The following is a 21819-nucleotide window of genomic DNA, read 5'->3' as shown; positions in this document are numbered from 1 at the left end:
TCTGTGTTTTATCAAAATCATGGTGTGGCACTCGAGGGTCCAAGATGGCAGGGTGTTTGTGCCCCCTAGAGGAACCTAGTGGCATGACAAATCATCAAAATCAGCTGTACTATTAGCTGATTCTCTTTAACTTATTTTCCATTGGGCCTCTGCAGACTTTACAGAGAGCACATCATGCTTCTTGGGTTACTTCTACATGCAATGGACAGCTATAATGCAGTTAGTATTTGTGGTGCATTATAAATGTTGTTTTTCCAAGCAGCTTTCGCTCTGAATCGATGTTCCAGAATGCATCAATATCTCATAATCTGTTGCTTCTCTCTGCAGTTGTGTGGCTGTGGGCTGCTGGGAGTCGGAATCTGGCTGTCTGTGTCTCAGGGCAGCTTCGCCACCTTCTCCCCCTCCTTCCCTTCTCTCTCCGCTGCCAACATGGTCATCGCCGTAGGCGCCATCGTCATGGTGACGGGCTTCCTCGGTTGCCTCGGCGCCATCAAGGAAAACAAGTGCCTGCTTCTGAGCGTAAGTTATGCCACACCTACATACTTTTACGTGTGTTCCTGTTGCTCATTGGTAGAGTATTGTGTTAGCAGCGCAGAAGGTTGTTGGTTCAATTCCCAGGGAACTGGGAATACTGATAAAAAGAAAGAAAAAGTATAGCCTTAAAAGTCTCTTTGGAAAAAACCAACTGCTAAATGCATAAATGTAAATGTTTATGCTCCTAAAATGTGATTGGAGAACACTGCATATCTCTATTGGTCAGACAGAATCATCTACAAGTAGCACTACATGTGATGATACTATTTAAAGGTATAACCAAGTACATGTTTTATATTACTTTTCATGCATTTATTTAAAAAAAATATGATTTAAATTAAATATGAAAAATATAAAGTATTATTTACACAACTCTCTGAAATACTTTATTCTGATTGGTCGATTGCAACACTGTACACAATGTGCAACTATTTTTAAAATTCTACTGTTTTCCCAGGACATTTACAGTTTCCTACATCACTGTGCTAGTTTCATGGCTCACATATTGGTCTGCAGTCTCTTTCTTCTCACATAAAACAATCATTTCAGCCAAATTAACATTTCATGTCTTTTCGTTTATTTATTTAGTGAGTAGCTGTTTAAAAAGTGGGATAATGTACAGCTGGCCAGTCATTATCCCAAAATAAGCCCCGTCAGGATAGGAAGTGGCCTTATGGATATCTTTTTATAATGCATTATACATACAGGCTTAAAGTAAACTGTTACCAGAGAGGTTTGCTAATTATCTGCATTGCAAAATTAGTCTTTTCATTGCACTCAAGGGTTTTGGTTCAGAGCTAGAGTTAAACCACATGCCTCTCTATTTTCCCCCTTTGACTGCCAATCGAGCTTTGATTTTACACCCATTTTTACTTCCTCTCCTCCACCAGCACCAGTCATTCAGATGATGGTGTTAAACACAGTCTTATTGAAAAAGGTTGTCACTCGCCTACTTTTCCTTCATATACAGGAGTGAACGTATGCATCCGTCACATCATATTGTTTTATTCTGGTAAACGATTATTAAATACTGTGCTATCCGCTTGTGGACTTGTCATATCTTTCAAACAAGCATCATTTTGATTTATTATTGTAATGAAATAACATGCATTACCTTCAGTTCAAGTGAAGGAAGAGAGATGTTTGGATCACCATCCCTCCTTATTAATTTTTAATGTCAATTTCCAGTACCTGCGGTTCCTAAAATGCCTTTTAGATAGGAGCGGAGTAAATTGGAATGGCCTGACCTTTACATTTCACTAATATATAGGCCTGTGTACACCGTGTCCCTGGCTCTGATGGATAGGGAGACATCAGAGAAGGGTTTTCATGAGATCTAAGCAGCCAACCTGATGTTTCTGGATGTGGTGTAGCGCGCTCTTCCCCCAGAGGTCTAGGAAGGAAGAACCTTCAAAGCTTTTGCAGTCTTCACATCCATTCCTTCAACTTTGCTCTATTTATGTACCCCACATTACCCAACCAGTGAGTAAAGTGGTGGCAGAGCAGACATGTACACATATTGTCATTCAGCGGCTGGCGAGGCCACACGTAGTCAACACAATCACTCTCACCCTCCTCTAATGGTAGAAGAGAACTTATTTTGTGAACCGGTCATTGTCGAGGTTCAATAAACAAGTGTCTCAAAGGCTTTCAGACGGTCCAAATCTGTGTTTGAGATGGACTTTGACAGGAATGGTCATCAGGAGATGACTGGAAAATGTACTGAGCACTCAGTGAAATAATGTTTACTGGCTGATAGGCACATGCTGTGTGGAAGGCTGTGTAAATATTTAGGTGAAGAAGTGAAATAGAATGAGAGGCAGAGGGGGAGTGTAGCTGAGATAATTCGTTCAGACAAGTCTTCCACTTTGTCTTTCTCTCTGTGTCATATAATTCACTTTCTTTTTTGTGTATTTTCTTTCTGCAGTTCTTCATCGTCTTGTTGATTATTCTGCTGGCTGAGCTGATTTTGCTCATTCTTTTCTTCGTCTACTCTGATAAGGTAAGCCTGATTGCCAGTTTTATATTGTGCAAGTGATTTTACTGTTTTCCATACAAATCCCACTATCTAATCTCTAATTGGTGGCAAATTCTTTGGCTTTGTTTTTTCATGGAGGGTAAAAATGGATAGAAAAATCCAATAGAATTGCACCTTTTCCTAACAATCATGATGTAAATCATTAAAGGGGGGGTGAAATGCTCGTTTTCACTCAATATCCTGTTAATCTTGAGTACCTATAGAGTAGTACTGCATCCTTCATAATTCCAAAAAGTCTTTAGTTTTATTATATTTATAAGAGGAAGATAGTCTGTACCGATTTTTCCCGGAAAAACACGAGCGCCTAGAGGCGTGACGTGTGGGCGGAGCTAAAGAATCACGAGCGCGAGTAGGCTTTTGCGTTGAAAGCGTTTGGAAGCTGTGACATTACCGTGAGGAAAAAAACATCCAAAACAAACCATGGCTAACAGTCAGATTCAGCCGTATATTTATGATCCAAAATCCGATCCAAAGGCTGACATTTAACAAGAGCAGCATCAGCAAAGGCGTCTCTATGTGGTATGTACTGAAACTGTATATATTAGCTTAGCGGTTTTGGAAAATTACTAAGTTTTTTTTTTGTTTTTTTTTTTTTTTTTTAAGCTGTACACGTGGAAAGTGCAGTTTGATGACAACATCGCATGTTGTTTACTTGATGTGCTTATGCGCCGATAGCTAAGTTAACAACACAGAGATATTTGAAGCAGTTTTACTCACCGCCTGCGGTTCCAACACACAATCGTGACCCTTTTTCGTTGGGACTGCATTATCCTTAAGAAATAAACGATGTGCAAATCCGGCATCAAACTGGGCCTTGTTTGTAAAACAAGCATCTTCGAAATGCAGGGAACAAACAAAAACACTTGCACAACTTTTTTTTTTTGGTAATCTGTGCAGGGTTGTCTTGCCCTGGCAACCAAAAACACACTCCTTTTGTGAAATTTCGCTCTTGCTCTGGTCAGTGAATGTCTCTGCTCTGCTATATGGGAGCACGCGCGCGCGCTCTTCCGGCAATCGTGCCCTAGGACCCATATAAGGAAATTCCGCTCCATCTAACGTCACACAGAGCCATACTCTAAAAAAACTTTCCGAAACTTGTGACAAACCGGAAGAGGTATTTTTGGAACAAAGTTTTTCGAAAACTTTGTCCTTGTTTAGCATGGGAATCCAACTCTTTAACAGTATAAAAAACTCAGTATGCATGAAATAGCATTTCACTTTGCAGCCAAGTCTACATGAAATCTCATTAATCCAGATCCCTTTTCACATCAATTATTGATTTGGTAACGTAATACATTGTAGTTTATATGCATGTATTCTTGCATAACAAAAATTATCCACCTCAAGCAAACGTTTTTTATGCACATTTTTGTTTTCTGTCAACCATTTTTTATGTGGTATCCCCATAAAATAAGTCTTAAACTGTGTGGATGGAAACCCAGCTATAAACTGTCGAATGCTTGTCCCATTTCCTCAGTTTAATCCGGTCAGCGAGCTCTTTAAAGAACAGCCGCCTCTCTTGTCTTGGGAAGTGCAGGTTAAGAGTTTTCATCACCAGGCTAACACTCAAAGGCCAGAGGTTACCTCACACAACAAGGCCTAATCCTGGCCAGTTGTCACCAAGTAATTGGTGCTGAGCTCTTTCATGGTCAATCCTTCCACCTGCCTCAGCGTTGAGACTCTTTCTCATGGCCTTCGGGGCACTGCACACGCACACAACTGGAAGTGATACTGTACCTACTGGAATGTCTAAAACAGGGCAGTCTGACCTTTTGACACCATGCAGATCCTGGTGGATTACTACCCACCCAGAGCATGCAGAGGTCCTGTTTCCTCTTTGATGAATTCGTGAGTGTCACCAAAAAGATGCTTCAGAGTGTGCACTGCACAGTCTTCTTCTCAAGGGTGCTTCCCAAATGTACGACAGGATGCTAGGAGGTGTTAAATCCCGTCAAGTATTTCTGGGTGGTTCATTATTCACTCCGCTTGCCACGTTCTCTGTGGAAGCTAAAGTAATTCATTTACCCAAAATCCATTTAGAGATTAAGATCTGCCTATCTCCTAGGTACGAGAACTGCCTGGTTGTCTTATCGGAGTGTGAAACTTACACTCAGCCATCGACCACAAACCGAGGCTGTTTTTTGGCGGCAAAATGAATTCCACATTTTTTTCAAGCATACAAAATTCGTAGCTTGCTCCTGTCTATATGAGTTTGGTTTGACACACACTTTTTACCATCACTATATTGTGTACAGACTCAAGGTTGTACCTTCATATGACGAAAGCCAGGCTGAAAGCAGTGTATCCAACAAGTATTAGTCTTTAAAGACCACTCTGAGACCCCCAGCCATGTATTGATGTTGTTCGTACTACCGATATAAGATACCTCTGTGACCTTTAACACAATGTGATGAGGGAGATACCTCTGAGAGGAGTGAGTGAAGATGAGATACAGAGATTTGTATCAACCGCACAGGGCTGTGAGCACGTCTCTACTGAATGAACTGGGCGGGAGGGGTACTGCCGTCACTCAGAATGGCTTGAGTGATCAGAGGAATGTTTAATTGACTCCGTTATTTGATCTCCAAATCACAAGGCATCCATTATCACATCTGAGGAAAAAAAAAGTCATACTGGCAACATATGAAAGCACTTTTTCAATACAAACCACAAAGTTAAGCCAAGCACTTTGCTCAGGTAGTACTGGGCAGTATATTATATAGAGTTAGAATATATATTATTTTATTTTATTTTTTTGTGAAATTTTAGAATTTATTATATCTGGAAAACTTGAGGCTGTAATTTTATAATAAAAAAAAATACAGCTAAAAAAAATAATTGTTTCTTGAGCACAAAATCAACATATTAGAATGATTTCTAAAGGGTCATGTGACAATGAAGACTGGAATAAAGCTTACATCTATTATATATTTAATACGATGTATAAATATGCCACAAAAAAAAGTAATTTGTTAAATGTCAGATTTACACAATTCTAATTAATTTGTTACAGCTTCATAATGTGAGATCTAAAGATTTAGTTGTGATGTTTTGTGCCATCCTCAGTCTTTAACTCAGCAAGAAGCTTCCCTCCTGCAGATATGTTGGTGAAACATCTCCACCTCACTGAGCATACGTAAAACACTGTGGATTAAAGCACACACGTGGGTCCTGCAGTGACCTACCATCTGACTGCAGCAGATGGCGAAGGCTAGGCACCAGATTAGAGCATCCGTCTTTACGCTCATGACCTCATTCCTGTGCGTGTGCCGCAGGACGGCGGCCAAATGAAGCCATATTAGCTGGTTTGAAAGGGGGGAAGCACAGTAACGTGATTTTTCGGATAGTCTTACAGAGACAGATCAAGAGCATTACCATGCACTTTCGCCTCCTTAGCTGTAGCTACGATTTAAACTGTAGATGACTCACAGTTTTTAGCCTCTAATGCTGTGCCATTACATAGGTAAAAGTGACACAATTAGGGTTGCTCTAAAAATGAGTAGCGACCCACTTGTGCAGAGAATGGATTCAGAGGGATTCAAAGTAAAACTCCAAGTCCTTTTAAAGGTCCCCAAACTCGTATTATAATTAAGTCGAACAAAACACTGGTCCCCATTGTTTTTCTGTTATTTACCAGGTGATTCTGGGAGAGTAAAGCTTGTGATCTCATGTGGCAGCATTATTGCGGTTGCTTGTTTACTTGCTGCTTTTAGCTCTGAATTAAACCAATTTACTCGCTTTAAACAAATCAACAATGAATGTGCCAGTGTTAAAATGATTCACGTCAGACTTGAATATATAAACAGCCATTTTCCACTTCATGAGCTTAAGCAGCAAATGTGTGTTGTAAACTGCCTGAACAGGTGAGGCAGACAGCCAGGGTTCTGAGGACTTCGGGCCAGGTTTCAAAGCACCTGACGGCATGACAGTAGGACCAAGCTGCGTGTATCTTGCCAGCTCACAGCATAGCCAGACTTTCCCTTGCTGATCAAGAGTCTGGCCCATCATCTGGGCTGGAAATTACCATCCCATGACAGGCACTTATGTCGGGAGGCTCTTATGTGTCTTAATGGAACATTATTTCCAATGTGGAAATGGTTGTTAAAGGGATAGTTCATGCTAAAATAAAAAATTTATCACTGACTTCGCCTCATGTTGTTAAAACCCATATTAACATTTTTTTTCTTCCAGCATAGAGGAATTTTAAATTATGTATTGGTCTTTCTTTTCATGCAAAATACATATAAAAGAGCATGCAAAATGATACAAAAATACCATAGGTTGACTATGATTTGCACATTTATACCAAGTCTTTAGTCATTGTTTGCTGATAAGCTGTGGCTGTTAACTGTTACTACAAGAAATCACTGATTCAGTGAGTTGAACCTGAGTTGGAATTTGAGTTTGATTTAATGAACAAATCAGAATCTAACTTAAAATTCCTATCAGGAGAGATAAGTTTGCTTAATTTTGGTTTGTTCATCACATCAAGATTTTGTATGACTTCAGAAGACATGCAATATAGTGTCATATGCACTAATTTTGTTTTTTGAAGTTTTGAAGCTTGACGGTCCTCATGCACCTCTACATATAATTCAAAAGTGGCTAAAAACTCACTTCTTTCATAAACACCTACAAGGAGAGCTAATCAATGAATAATAACTTAATTTGTCTAATTTAGTCTGAATTCACCTATCGAGTTCCACTGAAAAAACATGTAGTAGAGAAATGACTTGAGCAAATAAACAAAACTTTTCATTTTTAAATTGAACTATCCCTTTAAGTTAGGATTTAGGGTTGTGTGTTTACAGACTGTAAATTGCTCAAAATATTGTTGGTAGACATAGGCAGGGGTGATAGATGAATCTTCTGTCTGACTTCATCTTCCTCTACTCTTTACTAAACAGCAGGCTTTCCTCAACACACACACATTGTGCTGACACATCTCCACAAACCCAAGCCCCCAGGGCAACAATATGACAAACCTGTAATCCTGTCCACACTCTGGAGACACAAACACACACGCTTGAGACTTGAAGAAAAGCACACAGTTTCTTTTTCACCATTCACTCTCAGTTCCGCTTCCAGTTCACCCCGAGAATTGTTGGTATAGATGATGTCATTTATTAGATACATCTTAACATCCCACCTTAAGGTCAAACCCTGCACATTCCCAAACAGACACTAACATCTTTACATTCACATGTTGCTTGAGAACACAGGAAACTTATGGGAGGAATGATTACAAATCAAAAACCAAGAGCCACTATTTCATTCACACGATCCAGATGCTTGTGTTGGCTGAAATGATTTTGGATCATGCATTCACGAGACTGTATCCAACTGGACAGACATTATTTAAACACAACCAAAGGCCAGGTATACAAACTCCTAATGAGCTGTGCATCAGCAACAAGCAGCCACAGGCCATGGGAAACATATGCTCCATTCACTTTTTGAGAGCTAGTATAGTAGATACTGTAATAGTGGATTTAAAGGTAATGGTACACTGGTTTTACAAATACTATTTCCGTCCTTCTACTTCAGAATTGAAATGTAGCAATTTCTGAGTGAAAACTCTTTCTACACCACTTCCAGCTAATTAAGAAGTTGTATGTTTCAAACCATTGAACCATTAATTTGGCTCCAGATGTGCGGCAGTTTATTCTATTCATGTCCCCAAAAAAGATATGGTCCTGCTAAAAAATTGGGCTGCAGTTCCTCCATCTTGATTCAGATTGACAGTCCTGTCTGAACTTCTTCACAGTAACCTTTCATTCACACTGGCGCTCTTCCCATGAACTCAATGTCTGGGAGAAGAACTAATTAACTTTCTGCATAATATGATGCTTCTAACAGTATGTTTCATTAGCATAGCTCGTCTCTTAGGGCTTGCAAGATGGTGACTGGAGCAGAATATGAAAAGAGAACCACCTTACCAATACATTTCATTTCAGTGACAAGATATTTATCATTGCAGATAGATCTCGCCTCTGAGGACAGGACAGCTTCCCTTTTGTTGTCAGAAAACAAAGTTGTTTCAGAGTCCTCCACTAGACCAGGTTGTGGGATTCTGAATGAAAAGAAAGATTACTAGATTATTTGACACAACTGTTGCATTTCAACTATGACTTTCAATAACTTTGCCAGAGGTAAAGATGTTTTTTCTCATTGCTTAACCCCATATCACATGTCACTTATGCTCATGAGTGCTGCACTTATTTGATTGAAAATACAGTAAAAGCAGTAATATTGTGAAAATGTTATTGTAAACTTTCTATTTCAATATATTTACAATGTCATTTATTCCTGTGATGGAAGATATCTGCATTTTCAGCATCATTACTCCAGTCTTCAGTGTCACATGATCCTTCAGAAATCATTCTACTGTGCTGATCTGTTACTCAAGAAACATTTTCATCAATGTTGAAAACCAAAGGCTGCTTGAAATCTTTGCAGAAACAGTCTTATTTTGTCTCATAATTATTAAATGAATATACGTTTCAAAAGAACAGCTTTTATATGAAAAGTGTATGTGTTAATTATAAAAAGTACAACAATTTAAATGTCTTTTTTTTTTATTAAATTAAAATTATGCATTTAGCAGACGCTTTTATCCAAAGCGACTTACAGTGCATTCAGGCTATCTATTTTTACCTATCATGTGTTCCCGGGGAATCGAACCCACCACCTTGCGCTTGATAATGCAATCCTCTACCAATTGAGCTACAGGAACAGTAATATAATGATTAATATAATGGATTGTTGCTGAACAAAAGCATTAATTTCTCTAAAAAAAATCTTAGTGAGCACAAACCTTTTAAGTATTTATTAAGCATTATATTTATGTTTTTATGACCTGAAATTATTATTTTTTGTCTAAATATAAAATGCAGTTTTATAGGAATCCTACTCAACTCATGGCATTAGGGAGGTTTAATCAGACATGTAACATTCCTCCATTAGACATGCTATTTTGCTTTTTGAACAGGATGAACAGAATTGCGTGACTTTTTCAGGCACAAGCTGATTAAGAATTTATTGTAAGTCTGAGCCTAGTTGTAATTGGACCTTGTGGGATATGGGATTCTCGTGTGCGAGAACTGTCTGGTAATGAAAGAATAGCCATTACCAGACAGTTCTGATCATCATGTGTTCCAAGCAGGATGTGAAAGGAGTGATGTCACAGTAAACCTATATGCAGCTGAGAGTGTGCTTTTATGTATTCTTGTATAATGAGACTCGGAGTGCTCAAGATTTTTCCATAAAGAAGGATGATGGTGATTTATTTTACCTTTTGATTTATTCTCTTCATTCTGAATTGTGGCTACTCACACAGCGTACCAGCTAAAATAAATATCTGGCACTAATGAGTGCACTCTCCAGCGAGAGAGACCTATGCTTTCTACCAGTTTTTTAATATCTTGTCTTGACTTATTGCTGCTGTTCTGCATCATTGGCTGAATTTATTTCATCATGGCATGACTGGAAAGAATCTAAAAAAACATTTCAGATAATGGGGGTCTCCAGAGGACATTTTAGAGCAATTTCCACATATATTTGAAAGATTATCTGAATAAAAATTTTATACTCCTCATTAATTAATTTCCTTCAGCATTCAAAGAATTTCACAGCATGAATATTTCGATTTGTTATATAATAAGCGCTGTTTTCTAAGGCAAGCATTACTATTACTCATACTTCTACCTCGCCCTGCATCTTTACATTTATGCATTTACAAGTCACTTTTATCTAAAATGTGTTTTATTTTAACCAGCTATGTTTCCTGGGACATGATTGATACTTCTAATCGTATGGCTTATTAAGGAAAGCTGTGTTATTACATTTAAAAAAAATAAAAAAAAAAAAAGTAGACTTGCCTTACCTTGTCTTAAGTGTCATTTTTTTCAAAATGCTGAATAAATAAACTTTCCATTGATGTATGGTTTATTAGGATCAGACAATATTTGGCCAAGATAAAACTATTTGAAAATCTGGAATCTGAGTGTACAAGAAAATCAGAATACTGAGAAAATCGCCAGATGAAAAAAGTTATCCAGATGAATTCTTGGCATTGCATATTACTAAACAAAAATTAAGTTTAGATATATTTATGGTAGGAAATTTACAAAATATCTTCATGGAACATTATCTTAACTTAATATCCTAATAATTTTTTGCATAAAAGAAAAAACTATAATTTTGGCCCATACAAAGTTTTTTTTGGCTATTGCTAAAAATATACTCCAGCGACTTCACTGGTTTTGTGGTCCAGGGTCACATTGTTCCACGATATTTTGTACATTTCTTACCATAAATATATTAATATATTAAAATATTTCAAAACTTAATTTTTCTATTAGTAGTATGCATTTCTAAGAACTTCATTTAGAAAGCTTTAAAGGTGATTTTTCTCAGTGTTTTTATTTATTTTATTTTTATTTTTTTTGCACCCTCAGATTCCAGATTTTCATATAGATTTTTTAATATTGTCCAATCCTAATAAACCATACATCAATGGAAAGCTGTTTTATTCAGCTTTCAGATGATTTATAAATCTCAATTTAGAAAAATTTACTCTTAAGAATTTTTGGTTTTGTGCTCCAGGGTCACATCTGGATTATGATAGAAACTTGATGGGCTGTTTTGGGCTAGTAAGCAATGTCCTGTCAACAATCCACAATATCATAGCATCATATATGAGAACCAGTCACATTTTCTTCAGAAGTTCTGAGTTTTTCAGATGTGAGCAAACAGTGAATGTTGTGTTAATACAATAAATACCACCGCAATATGGAGCGTGGCAACAAATCATAATGTTAAAGCTGTAGGTGCAGATATTATCTCTACGTATCTTATTTATAGGTCTGTGTGGGAGAGTATATTTCACTGAAACATGCCTGAAATTCCAGGATATGGTGTTTCAGGGTGAAATGATGTTAATCTAGTGTATCAGGAGCGCTGCTCTGTCAAACTCTAATCACCCTGCACTTCCGTCGCTCTGGGCCAGAGTGCACTGAACCACTAATGTGAGATCGTACACCTCATTAAAACTGCCAGCAAAATATTTATCTACCCTAGCCGAGGGGGAAATGATAGTGATTCCAGCGTGGCGTATAGAAGTATGTTGTCCTCCAGCGTCAACGATAGCATGATTTTTAACACTCTACTCACTGTGGCAGACGATGAATGATGTTAATTTTAAGAATTTGACTGTACTGTAGTAGTCAAGAACCCAATGGCAGGTATTGACTGAACAGAGGATGCTTATTAGGATAGACAAACAGGTACATTTCTCTTAGGACAAACATATCGTTTTTTCACTCTTTGCGATGATAATATTTATACATATTTACTTGTAGTTATCCAAACTACTTGAATTAATACATATATACATATAGAATTAATTTAATTTTGGCAGTTGTGTGAGTGTTATTCAGTTAAACATATTCATCTGTGTGTGTGTGTCTATATATATATATATATATATATATATATATATATATATATATATATATATATATATATATATATATATATATATATATATATATAAAACCAAAAAGTAATGAAATTATTGTTGATTTGCTTTTTTTATTATTAAATTGTCAAATCTATTTGTCAAAATGTAGTTTTGGTGGTCTGGCTGAAATTTTGGTACTCTCAAGATTGTTATTGCCTATGAATTAACTTATCGTTCTTCACAGGTCAGTGAGAATGCAAAGCAGGACCTGAAAGATGGTCTTGCTCTCTACAATGCAGACAACAACATTGGACTGAGAAATGCCTGGAATATCATCCAAGCCGAGGTACTCTTTGTGAAATTCTGAATATGTTGAGAATCGTGAAAATACTTTCACACACTCATATCTGGAACTGAAGCTAGTGTGGTTTTTATTAAAATAATATCATCATAAAAAGTAAAAAGTACCATTGTCCCTCTGCACGACAGTGGAAGTGTTGTGGCGTGACGGGTTACACAGATTGGCACGAGGCTCTGAAAGAAAAGGTGGTGCCCGACCGCTGCTGTCAAGAGCATTATCAGGAGTGTGGCCGCAACTCCACCAACATGTTCTGGACACGGGTGAGTGGACGCCTGCACTTCAGCCAGTGATAATGTTGCCATAATCCCCTAGACCTTTAATCACATTGACGTGTGCAGTGAACTATACATATACTGCATTTCAAATGCACGACCTTCAATTTAATCATGACTATTTTGAATGCTTTTGAATTGTTGCTCTTACATTCATTAAAGAACATTTCTAATTCGAGACGGGATCAAAGAAAAAAACAGGAGGTAATAAACGAGAGGATTTCTTTTTCTTTTCCTCTCATTTCTGCCCTTGGAAAGAGATATTATTAATAAGTGAAAGGCAGTAAAAGTCATGGATTTAAGACATCTCTGTTGGTAGGAGCTCTAAGTGCATCTGTAAAGTGCCAGAGTCATGTATCTTGATCTATTTCTGCTCACTTTTGGACGCCGGATGCATTTGTCTTCCCTATGGGAGCTGATTTAGCGTACGAACACTCATTTTAATGTACTGAATATTTAAATTAGATTGTAGAGAGGGCTATGGTCTCTTGAGGGAATATTTTGTGCCATTGACAGAGCTGTACATCAGCAGCTGATGTTAGATGTCAAACTGTCACACAGTCTTTAGCTGAAGCTTTTAGTTAGCACAGAGGTACTAATGGAGTGTTTGCGGATGAGACATTTCCATTTTGTGAATTCTCAATGTTCTTTTCAAAAGCATCTTTCATTAAAGCAGAATGAGGCATACTTGAAGCTGCCACGAGAGAAACTTTCGAATAAATTTTGAGATTTCTTTCTGCTAGGTAAGGGAATTACACAAGGACACATTCGTAGTCAAGTTCGTCTGAAAGCACAAGCCGTTTAATTGTCACATTTATCTTCTCCCCCAGCAGTTAAGCAGCTAGCCAACAAAAGGTCTTAAATTGCTTTTGAGTTTACAGAATAAGAGAAATTATTCAAATAATTTGACATGAGGCTATTTGCACAGAGTTTTGCAAGTGTGAAAAGCAGCCCACTGTTTTCTTTTCTTTTCTTATTTTTTTTTTCTCACATAACCACAAACAGTATATTGCTGAATGTGCTTTTTTCCCCCAGTTTTTTTTTTTTTTGGTGCACTGAAAATGCAGCCACAGCAGTCACTCGCTCGCTCAAGCATGTGCTCAAAACCAATTCCAATGCTGCTGGACTTCAGCTAATTTTTCCTTGATCACAATGAACTACTAGCAAATTAGAAATGAACCATTCACAGTCCGTATTAGTGAAGGTGAAACACATCTTGTGACTTTTCCTGTCTTCCAGGGATGTTACGAGAAGGTTGAAGAGTGGCTTGATGATAATAAGCACCTACTCGGAACCATCGGCATGTGTATCTTGGTAGTTCAGGTAAGATTGTGTCTGCTGGTGTGTTTTGCCATCACTCAGCGTGTCAAATGCAGTGGTGATAATGAGTGCGCCTGTCTCGTCTGGTTCTGCTGAAACAGTGAAGCGCATGTGTGGAGCGCCGCAGTAAGCCCAGGAGAGGAAAAGTGAACCGCTCATTATGGCTTGCTGATACACAAATACACAGAAAGTGAACCTGTCGGCCCCACATGATGTCTTGCAGCAGGTCGTTATAGCCCTAGAAAACCCATGGATTCAGTGCATTTGATAATCAGTGCAGCCTGGTCTAATGTGTACATACTGAGGAGGTGCTTTGCATTAACGTCAGGCAGATTTTATTTTAGTTTTTTCTAGAAACTAGGCAGAGACATGTTAAATATAGTCCATGCTTCAACAGTAGTTATAATATATATTTTGACATGTTTGCTACTTTGTCACTTTTAAAGTTAGCAAACTGAATTTGAGAGTATCTCTTAACATTTTCACAGGTTGTCAAATTCCAAATCGGGTTTACTGATGTTCATCACAGAGCAGAACTATATCACAGAGCAGAAATATCATGGTAAAAAGTGTGGAATGATGGATTAGCCAAAATGAACTCTCGATTAATCTATGAGTTCTTCTAAGACGGTTGTCAGTAATTACCTGCAGTTTGCTGAGGATAATAGTGCACAGGGTCTTTACTAAGTATTTTTCTCAGTATGGACCAAGAGGTGACCGCAGGCATGTAAACACTACATAATCCTCCTCATCGGCTGAGCTGTAGCAAAATCACAAGCGATTTACTTGCATTTCATCCAGTAAAAGCCAGCCATAATCTGGTTTTTAGTTACTTAACTGTGTGCTCTGTAAGTGTTTAGTCATTTTTAATTATAAGTGGGTACCGCTGATGCAATAGTTAGGTATTTGAACAAGCCTCTAAGTACCATGGTACTTTGATATATTCCATTTTAATTTTAGATTAACATTCATGTTCCATGAATTAAAATCTGGTTCAAAAGTTAATGAAAGTTACAATGAAATGACATCAAAGGAATATATGGCTTTTGAAAATATATTAAAATAGAAAAGTTATTTTAACTTATTTTAAATAAATGCTGCCTTGGTTATTACAAGACCTCTTTTTAAAACATAAAATGTATGTATATATATAAAAATTGTACAAATCCCGGAGATTTGAATAGTAGTGTGCATGGTGTAAAACTTCAAATACCACACTATAAACATGTTACAAGGTCCAGAAATCTTCATAATACTAGTGTTTGTTAATGTGCTGTAGTTCTTTCTCTTAAGAACCCATGGATTCTATAAGGATTCTTTTCCCTGTGGGTTTCGACTTTGGTTTTTCAGACATTGCTAGGGGCCTAGATTGTGTGAGAGTCTGCCAAGATTTACAGTTCAATTTCTTTGGGAATTGACAGTGTAAAGAAGCACCAATGCAATACCATTAAAGCTCAAAGATGTGAGAGAATCTGATTTAATTCACACACGGAGTCTGATGGGGCTTCTTGCTCATGTGATAAAAACTGCAGGTTCTGCAGCTTTAAGATAATGAGTGTGGAATGTCGACCACCGCTGTGCTTTTGATGTATCGGGATGGATCTAAAAATGAACTTCAAAGAGTCAGTATATTTGCAACACAGTTCAGTTTACCTCCGTGACTGTGCTTCACATCACCAAACCTCCTTTTTTTACAAAATGAGGTCAATTTTACAAAAACGGTCTGCAATACCTGGGGAAAGCTATCCATTGGCAGCTGCTCGGCTGATGTGTGCAGCATTGGATGTGACCTGATTGCTGCCACCTCTACATGCTGAACTAAATCACCTGAACAGTAGAAAATGAACTGAAATAAACTGGCTAATGGCTACATATATATAACTGGCCAATGGCTATACATATAATAAAAAATTAAATTAAAGGAAGGTATGAGCGATTCACGTGCAACTTGATCTGGCACATGATAATAAAAATAAAAGATTTGAATGAAAATTCTATTTAATATCCAATGCATTAAAACATTAAAAAAATGGAAATAATTAAATACATTTATGATTTTTTTCCCATATTTTCACTCGCATCAATGAAGAAAGCTGCTTTTTAGCAGCAGGTCTCATTGTGGTCTAGTCGCACCTTTTTTTATCAGCAGGTGATTAAAGGCATATGCCAACTGACCAAGCCATAATTTTTCCTATAGTGCTTTATCAGAAATATGTCCAACGTTTTGTCTTCATTAATCCAGGCCGACTGTGTTTGCTGACATATAGTGTCTGTGTTTCACACTAACCCTTACATATGGATTTTGTTGTTCCAGCTCCTAGGAATGGCCTTTTCCATGACACTGTTCCATCAGATCCACAGAAGCGGGAAGAAGTATGATGCTTAACAAGACCGTTTCTCAAGAGAGGAGCCCTGGTGCATTATGGGACAGACTTTGGGGGAGAGCTCCTCCACTTGTATCTAACTTTCCCCACTGGCCAACCCTCTTCCCATTAATTCCCCAGCTTATACCTTACCCTCCTGTATAGACTTCAGTCATGGTCTTTCTCTTTTCCCTCATCTGCTTATCTGCCAAAGAGACCCGGGGACAGAGAGGAACGAGAGGACCGACTCTTGGCCAGCATCCTCCCCATGAGGCCTCTGACTTGCTTCATCTCCTCTAGAACCTTTATTTTACGCTTGAACTAACGTTTGCAGGAAGGAGAATATTGACAACAAACTGTGTGGCTTTACTAATATGAAAATCCTTCCACCCGACACAGAGAAAGACGAGAAGACATCAGACTGAAAACCTTCAGGATGGGAAGAATTTGAAAAGCATCACCTCCATCTACAGTGTAAATGACAAACAGTTTCATTTTAGCATGATGCGGTTTTGTACAAGACAGAAAACTGTCATTTTGGCTCAAGACTTCTTTGTTTGTTTTTATATGTGACTTATGTGACCCCAACCCCATTATTGTCATTTTTGTGCACCTAAGATTTGGAAGAAGCCTGTACAAAGAGTTAAGCAAGGTATGACCAGGAATTTGCGTATGTCTGAGTGTGTTGGTAATCAAGCCTTTTCTTATGTTTAAAGGTTTGTGGTTTGTGGACGCATCAAAATGTGCTGAAAGTTTCACACTAATGAGAACCATCACAATCTAATGTCAGTATAATTCATCAAACAGGGACTGTTTTACCTTATACAGATGGTCTAATTAGCCAGTCGTGCACATACATGCAAAAACATCCTCTTTGTTAACCACTAAAAGGTCATTTTAACCAAACTGCTACTGAAAGTTTTTATAGAAGAAGGTGGAAGGTTACAAAAGTAAGTAAACCCGGCATGTGTAAGAGGCAGAGGTTTGTGAGTTTGACAATTTCCTCACGTTCTGTTCATTGATTTCAAGTCTGTACCCTAAAAAACATCAAGACAAAGCCTAATGATACAGATTCCACCTAGTTCATGTTTGCACATCTCCCCAGGACAGTAATGTTTATGATTTTGGAAAATCAATGCACTCTGCAAATCAAATCAAATCTGTAGCACTTTCTTAGTTTGAAATAGTTTGAAGAATGTTGCTCTTTGCTGTACAACGAAAGCAGACTTGATGCTTTCAAACTTTTAAAGGAGGGAAAAAATTATGTAATAAGGCATATGATTCTGATTGGTGCTCTACATTATATTTCAAGTTTTCTGTAGTTTTCTTCATTTCAAAACGTCCTTGCTTGCTTCGCCACAGGAAACCCTCCACCAGCTCTCATTTGGGCATGTGCATATTTAAACTTGGTGACTAAATCAGTATTTCATCAGGTTTTAGGTTACTTTTTTAGTATCTTACTTTTAATATGTAAACGTTCTGAGCTGCAAGAAGGTCATTTATAGAACTTTGTGATTGACAGGCGTTCTAATTCTGCAGTCGGATCGGACCTTTTCGACAAGTTCTGTGGGGATATATTACATGTGGGCTAGATGATGACTTAAATTGGGGGTCTGTTGTCCTTTTGTGTCCTACGGAAGAAAATCACAGGGTACAGAGGGACATGAGGTGACAGAAATGTTCTTTTTGACTGAACTGTTTCTTTAAAGTATCCTTAGCAGGGAATCTAGCACTAATGCCAACCCAACAGAACTGTAAAAATTGTCAGTGCTGCTTCATTGCAAGATATAAGTCAAGTATTACAGTTAAATCTCATACAGTACAGCAGAGCAGAGCAGAACCAAACACAAGCACAGGCATAGTGTAAGTTATAGTAGACCACAATCCATAAGCCATAACTCATCTTAAGAAAGAGCGTCTGCAGTGTTTCTGTTTCGGCACACCTCAGCTTTATAGCCTGTGCTGTATTTTCTGTGTCTCTCTGCTCTTTTCTGCCTCCATCTGTCTTTTCGTTTTTTTAGTAAGCATTAGGCTGTAACGGTTACATTCCTGCTGAATGAGGTGATAATGCTTCTGTATCACACAGCCTAAAGGGACTTCCTTCAAAGGAAATGCATCTTGACGAGGAAGTTTTGAGTGAGAGTGTTTACCAGCAGATGGTTTTTAGGGGTTTAAAGTCACTTAGCAATAGATGGGGCGTGATGATGGCTGAGAGACAGCCAGAGTGGGGTCATCTGATGGTCTCCAATCCAGACTGTCACTGAGACTCCTTGCCATCCCTTAAGAGCTCGGCGTGTGCGTGTTGCTTGTGAGTGACCGAGAGGGACGTAATAGAGCACTCAAGAAAAATAATAACACCTCTTATCCCATCAAACACTCACTGACACACAATCTCTGTTTACTGTATTTCAGAAAAAAGTGCTTTATATTAAGAAACAGTTGGGACCAGAAGCGACAGCTACTTCTAACCTGTGTTCACCCTGTGTTGAAATAGAGGGGAAAGAGTGCTTCTGCTCTGGTTGAGTGTAGGAACTCTGTCCTTGAACACTGCTGCTATAAGAGTCACCTGTGGTTCTTACAAAAGTAGAAAAAGTAAAAGACTGAGAGACTGCAGACTCAATTCATTCACACTCTTGCCTGCAAGCATTTAAAGACAGCATGAAGCCAAAACGGACCCTTTTTACTTTTTTGACCTTTTCTTCCCCCAGTCTTACATTAGCCAACTAAACATGTATAATTAATTAATTCTGTTATTTATGTTTTTTCTTTACATATATACACACAGGTGTATTTATATATTGTTAAATGATTGCATTTATACAAGAACCCCAGTTTAGCTTACTACATTAGGTTATGCTGTCATTCTTACATTTTACCAATAGTAAAAATGTTCAATTAATGTTGGTTAAAGAGTGTTTCATGGTGGCTTTAATGGATTTGTTGTTAAAATTGATTTGTTGTTGCCTGAAATCTACAGCATTTTTCAATTAATTCTGAATGTTCACCATCGCTAACAAACAGAAACAATGCAAGCTATTGTTTCTAATATGCAAGCCTGTCTCCAACATTATTACCATCATAAATGAAAATGTTTGTGTGTGTGTGTGTGTGTGTGTGTTACGCCTGGTGGTCTGGCTTCAAATCCATTTTTGCTTCAAGAACACTGTGGAGTTCGTCAGTACTAGCTCTGAGAAGGTTTCTGCTCCGTGTACGGTCTCTAACCTCACCATCAATGCACTTCAATGATGTGTCCCAACCCTCTAATCTGACCGATTTACAAATTTTGGCCACAAAATTGCATCCTGTGAACTAATCCCATGTGTCCAAGGTTTAAGAGTTTGGAAAGATCTTTGGTCCTTGTTCCAGTGTTTTACATTTTTTGAAAGATGTACTTAAATCCGTCTCTTACTGTTATTCGTATTTTTCAAAAAGTATATACTAATGTATATACAATACCCATTTTTCCATTATATTTTTCCACTTTTATAGACTATATAGTGTATTTAAATCTGAAATTATCAGATGTTGAGTGTCATGTTGAACAACCAACATCAGTTTGGCATTAGCAATTTTCTCTTTTGCAATGCATTTGTGTCAAGCTTAATGCATGTTAACATTTCACTATGGATCATCTCATAAACCATTGCAAATGTGTATGACATCTGGGCATGTTTGTTTAATATGCAACAAAGATATTGCTTTTTGCTAACTGTCTAAATAAGCCTGTCAAATATCTAAAGGTGCGAGAGAATCTCAGTGCTTGATGCTGCAACACAAGGGTTGGAATTTCATTTTTATTTGTTCTTTTTGTGCATTGTTCATTGTTGTATGTCATCGTTTTGTATCACACATTTTGTCACATATTGATTTGAAGGTTTTGCTAAGCATAGATTAATGAGATTTTGCATTATAAACCTTTAATTATTTTCTAAATGATTTTGCCTTTCCTAATCTCAGTTTAAAATTAATTTATGTTGGGTTTTCATCTGTAGATACTATCATGCAGCACATACAGTATTGTTCAAAATAATAGCAGTACAATGTGACTAACCAGAATAATCAAGGTTTTTCGTATATTTTTTTATTGCTACGTGGCAAACAAGTTACCAGTAGGTTCAGTAGATTCTCAGAAAACAAATGAGACCCAGCATTCATGATATGCACGCTCTTAAGGCTGTGCAATTGGGCAATTAGTTGAATTAGTTGAAAGGGGTGTGTTCAAAAAAATAGCAGTGTGGCATTCAATCACTGAGGTCATCAATTTTGTGAAGAAACAGGTGTGAATCAGGTGGCCCCTATTTAAGGATGAAGCCAACACTTGTTGAACATGCATTTGAAAGCTGAGGAAAATGGGTCGTTCAAGACATTGTTCAGAAGAACAGCGTACTGTGATTAAAAAGTTGATTAGAGAGGGGAAAACCTATAAAGAGGTGCAAAAAATGATAGGCTGTCCAGCTAAAATGATCTCCAATGCCTTAAAATGGAGAGCAAAACCAGAGAGACGTGGAAGAAAACGGAAGACAACCATCAAAATGGATAGAAGAATAACCAGAATGGCAAAGGCTCAGCCAATGATCACCTCCAGGATGATCAAAGACAGTCTGGAGTTACCTGTAATTACTGTGACAGTTAGAAGACGTCTGTGTGAAGCTAATCTATTTTCAAGAAACCCCCGCAAAGTCCCTCTGTTAAAAAAAAGGCATGTGCAGAAGAGGTTACAATTTGCCAAAGAACACATCAACTGGCCTAAAGAGAAATGGAGGAACATTTTGTGGACTGATGAGAGTAAAATTGTTCTTTTTGGGTCCAAGGGCCACAGGCAGTTTGTGAGACGACCCCCAAACTCTGAATTCAAGCCACAGTACACAGTGAAGACAGTGAAGCATGGAGGTGCAAGCATCATGATATGGGCATGTTTCTCCTACTATGGTGTTGGGCCTATTTATCGCATACCAGGGATCATGGATCAGTTTGCATATGTTAAAATACTTGAAGAGGTCATGTTGCCCTATGCTGAAGAGGACATGCCCTTGAAATGGTTGTTTCAACAAGACAATGACCCAAAACACACTAGTAAACGGGCAAAGTCTTGGTTCCAAACCAACAAAATTAATGTTATGGAGTGGCCAGCCCAATCTCCAGACCTTAATCCAATTGAGAATTTGTGGGGTGATATCAAAAATGCTGTTTCTGAAGCAAAACCAAGAAATGTGAATGAATTGTGGAATGTTGTTAAAGAATCATGGAGTGGAATAACAGCTGAGAGGTGCCACAAGTTGGTTGACTCCATGCCACACAGATGTCAAGCAGTTTTAAAAAACTGTGGTCATACAACTAAATATTAGTTGAGTGATTCACAGGATTGCTAAATCCCAGAGAAAAAAAATGTTTGTACAAAATAGTTTTGAGTTTGTACAGTCAAAGGTAGACACTGCTATTTTTTTGAACACACCCCTTTCAACTAATTG

General features: G+C 37.8%; 1 protein-coding gene across 4 annotated transcripts in view; it reads left to right on the top strand.

Annotated features, from left to right (window-relative positions):
• Positions 1-19731, top strand: part of LOC113061535 (tetraspanin-9-like) — a 163503-nt gene extending 143772 nt beyond the window's left edge. For all 4 annotated transcript variants that reach the window (XM_026230708.1, XM_026230707.1, XM_026230706.1 and 1 more), the window contains 6 exons: positions 328-519; positions 2462-2536; positions 12280-12381; positions 12525-12656; positions 13908-13991; positions 16303-19731. In XM_026230708.1, coding sequence (XP_026086493.1) covers positions 328-519; positions 2462-2536; positions 12280-12381; positions 12525-12656; positions 13908-13991; positions 16303-16374 — 657 coding nt within the window. In that variant the 3' untranslated portion in view covers positions 16375-19731. The remainder of the gene's footprint in view (positions 1-327; positions 520-2461; positions 2537-12279; positions 12382-12524; positions 12657-13907; positions 13992-16302) is intronic.
• Positions 19732-21819: the final 2088 nt, after the last annotated feature.

The sequence above is a fragment of the Carassius auratus genome, chromosome 43 (assembly GCF_003368295.1).
Source record: "Carassius auratus strain Wakin chromosome 43, ASM336829v1, whole genome shotgun sequence".
NCBI classification, from domain to species: domain Eukaryota; kingdom Metazoa; phylum Chordata; class Actinopteri; order Cypriniformes; family Cyprinidae; genus Carassius; species Carassius auratus.
The sequence above is the reverse complement of the archived record's forward strand: the minus strand, read 5'-3'. Positions and strand labels throughout refer to the sequence as shown.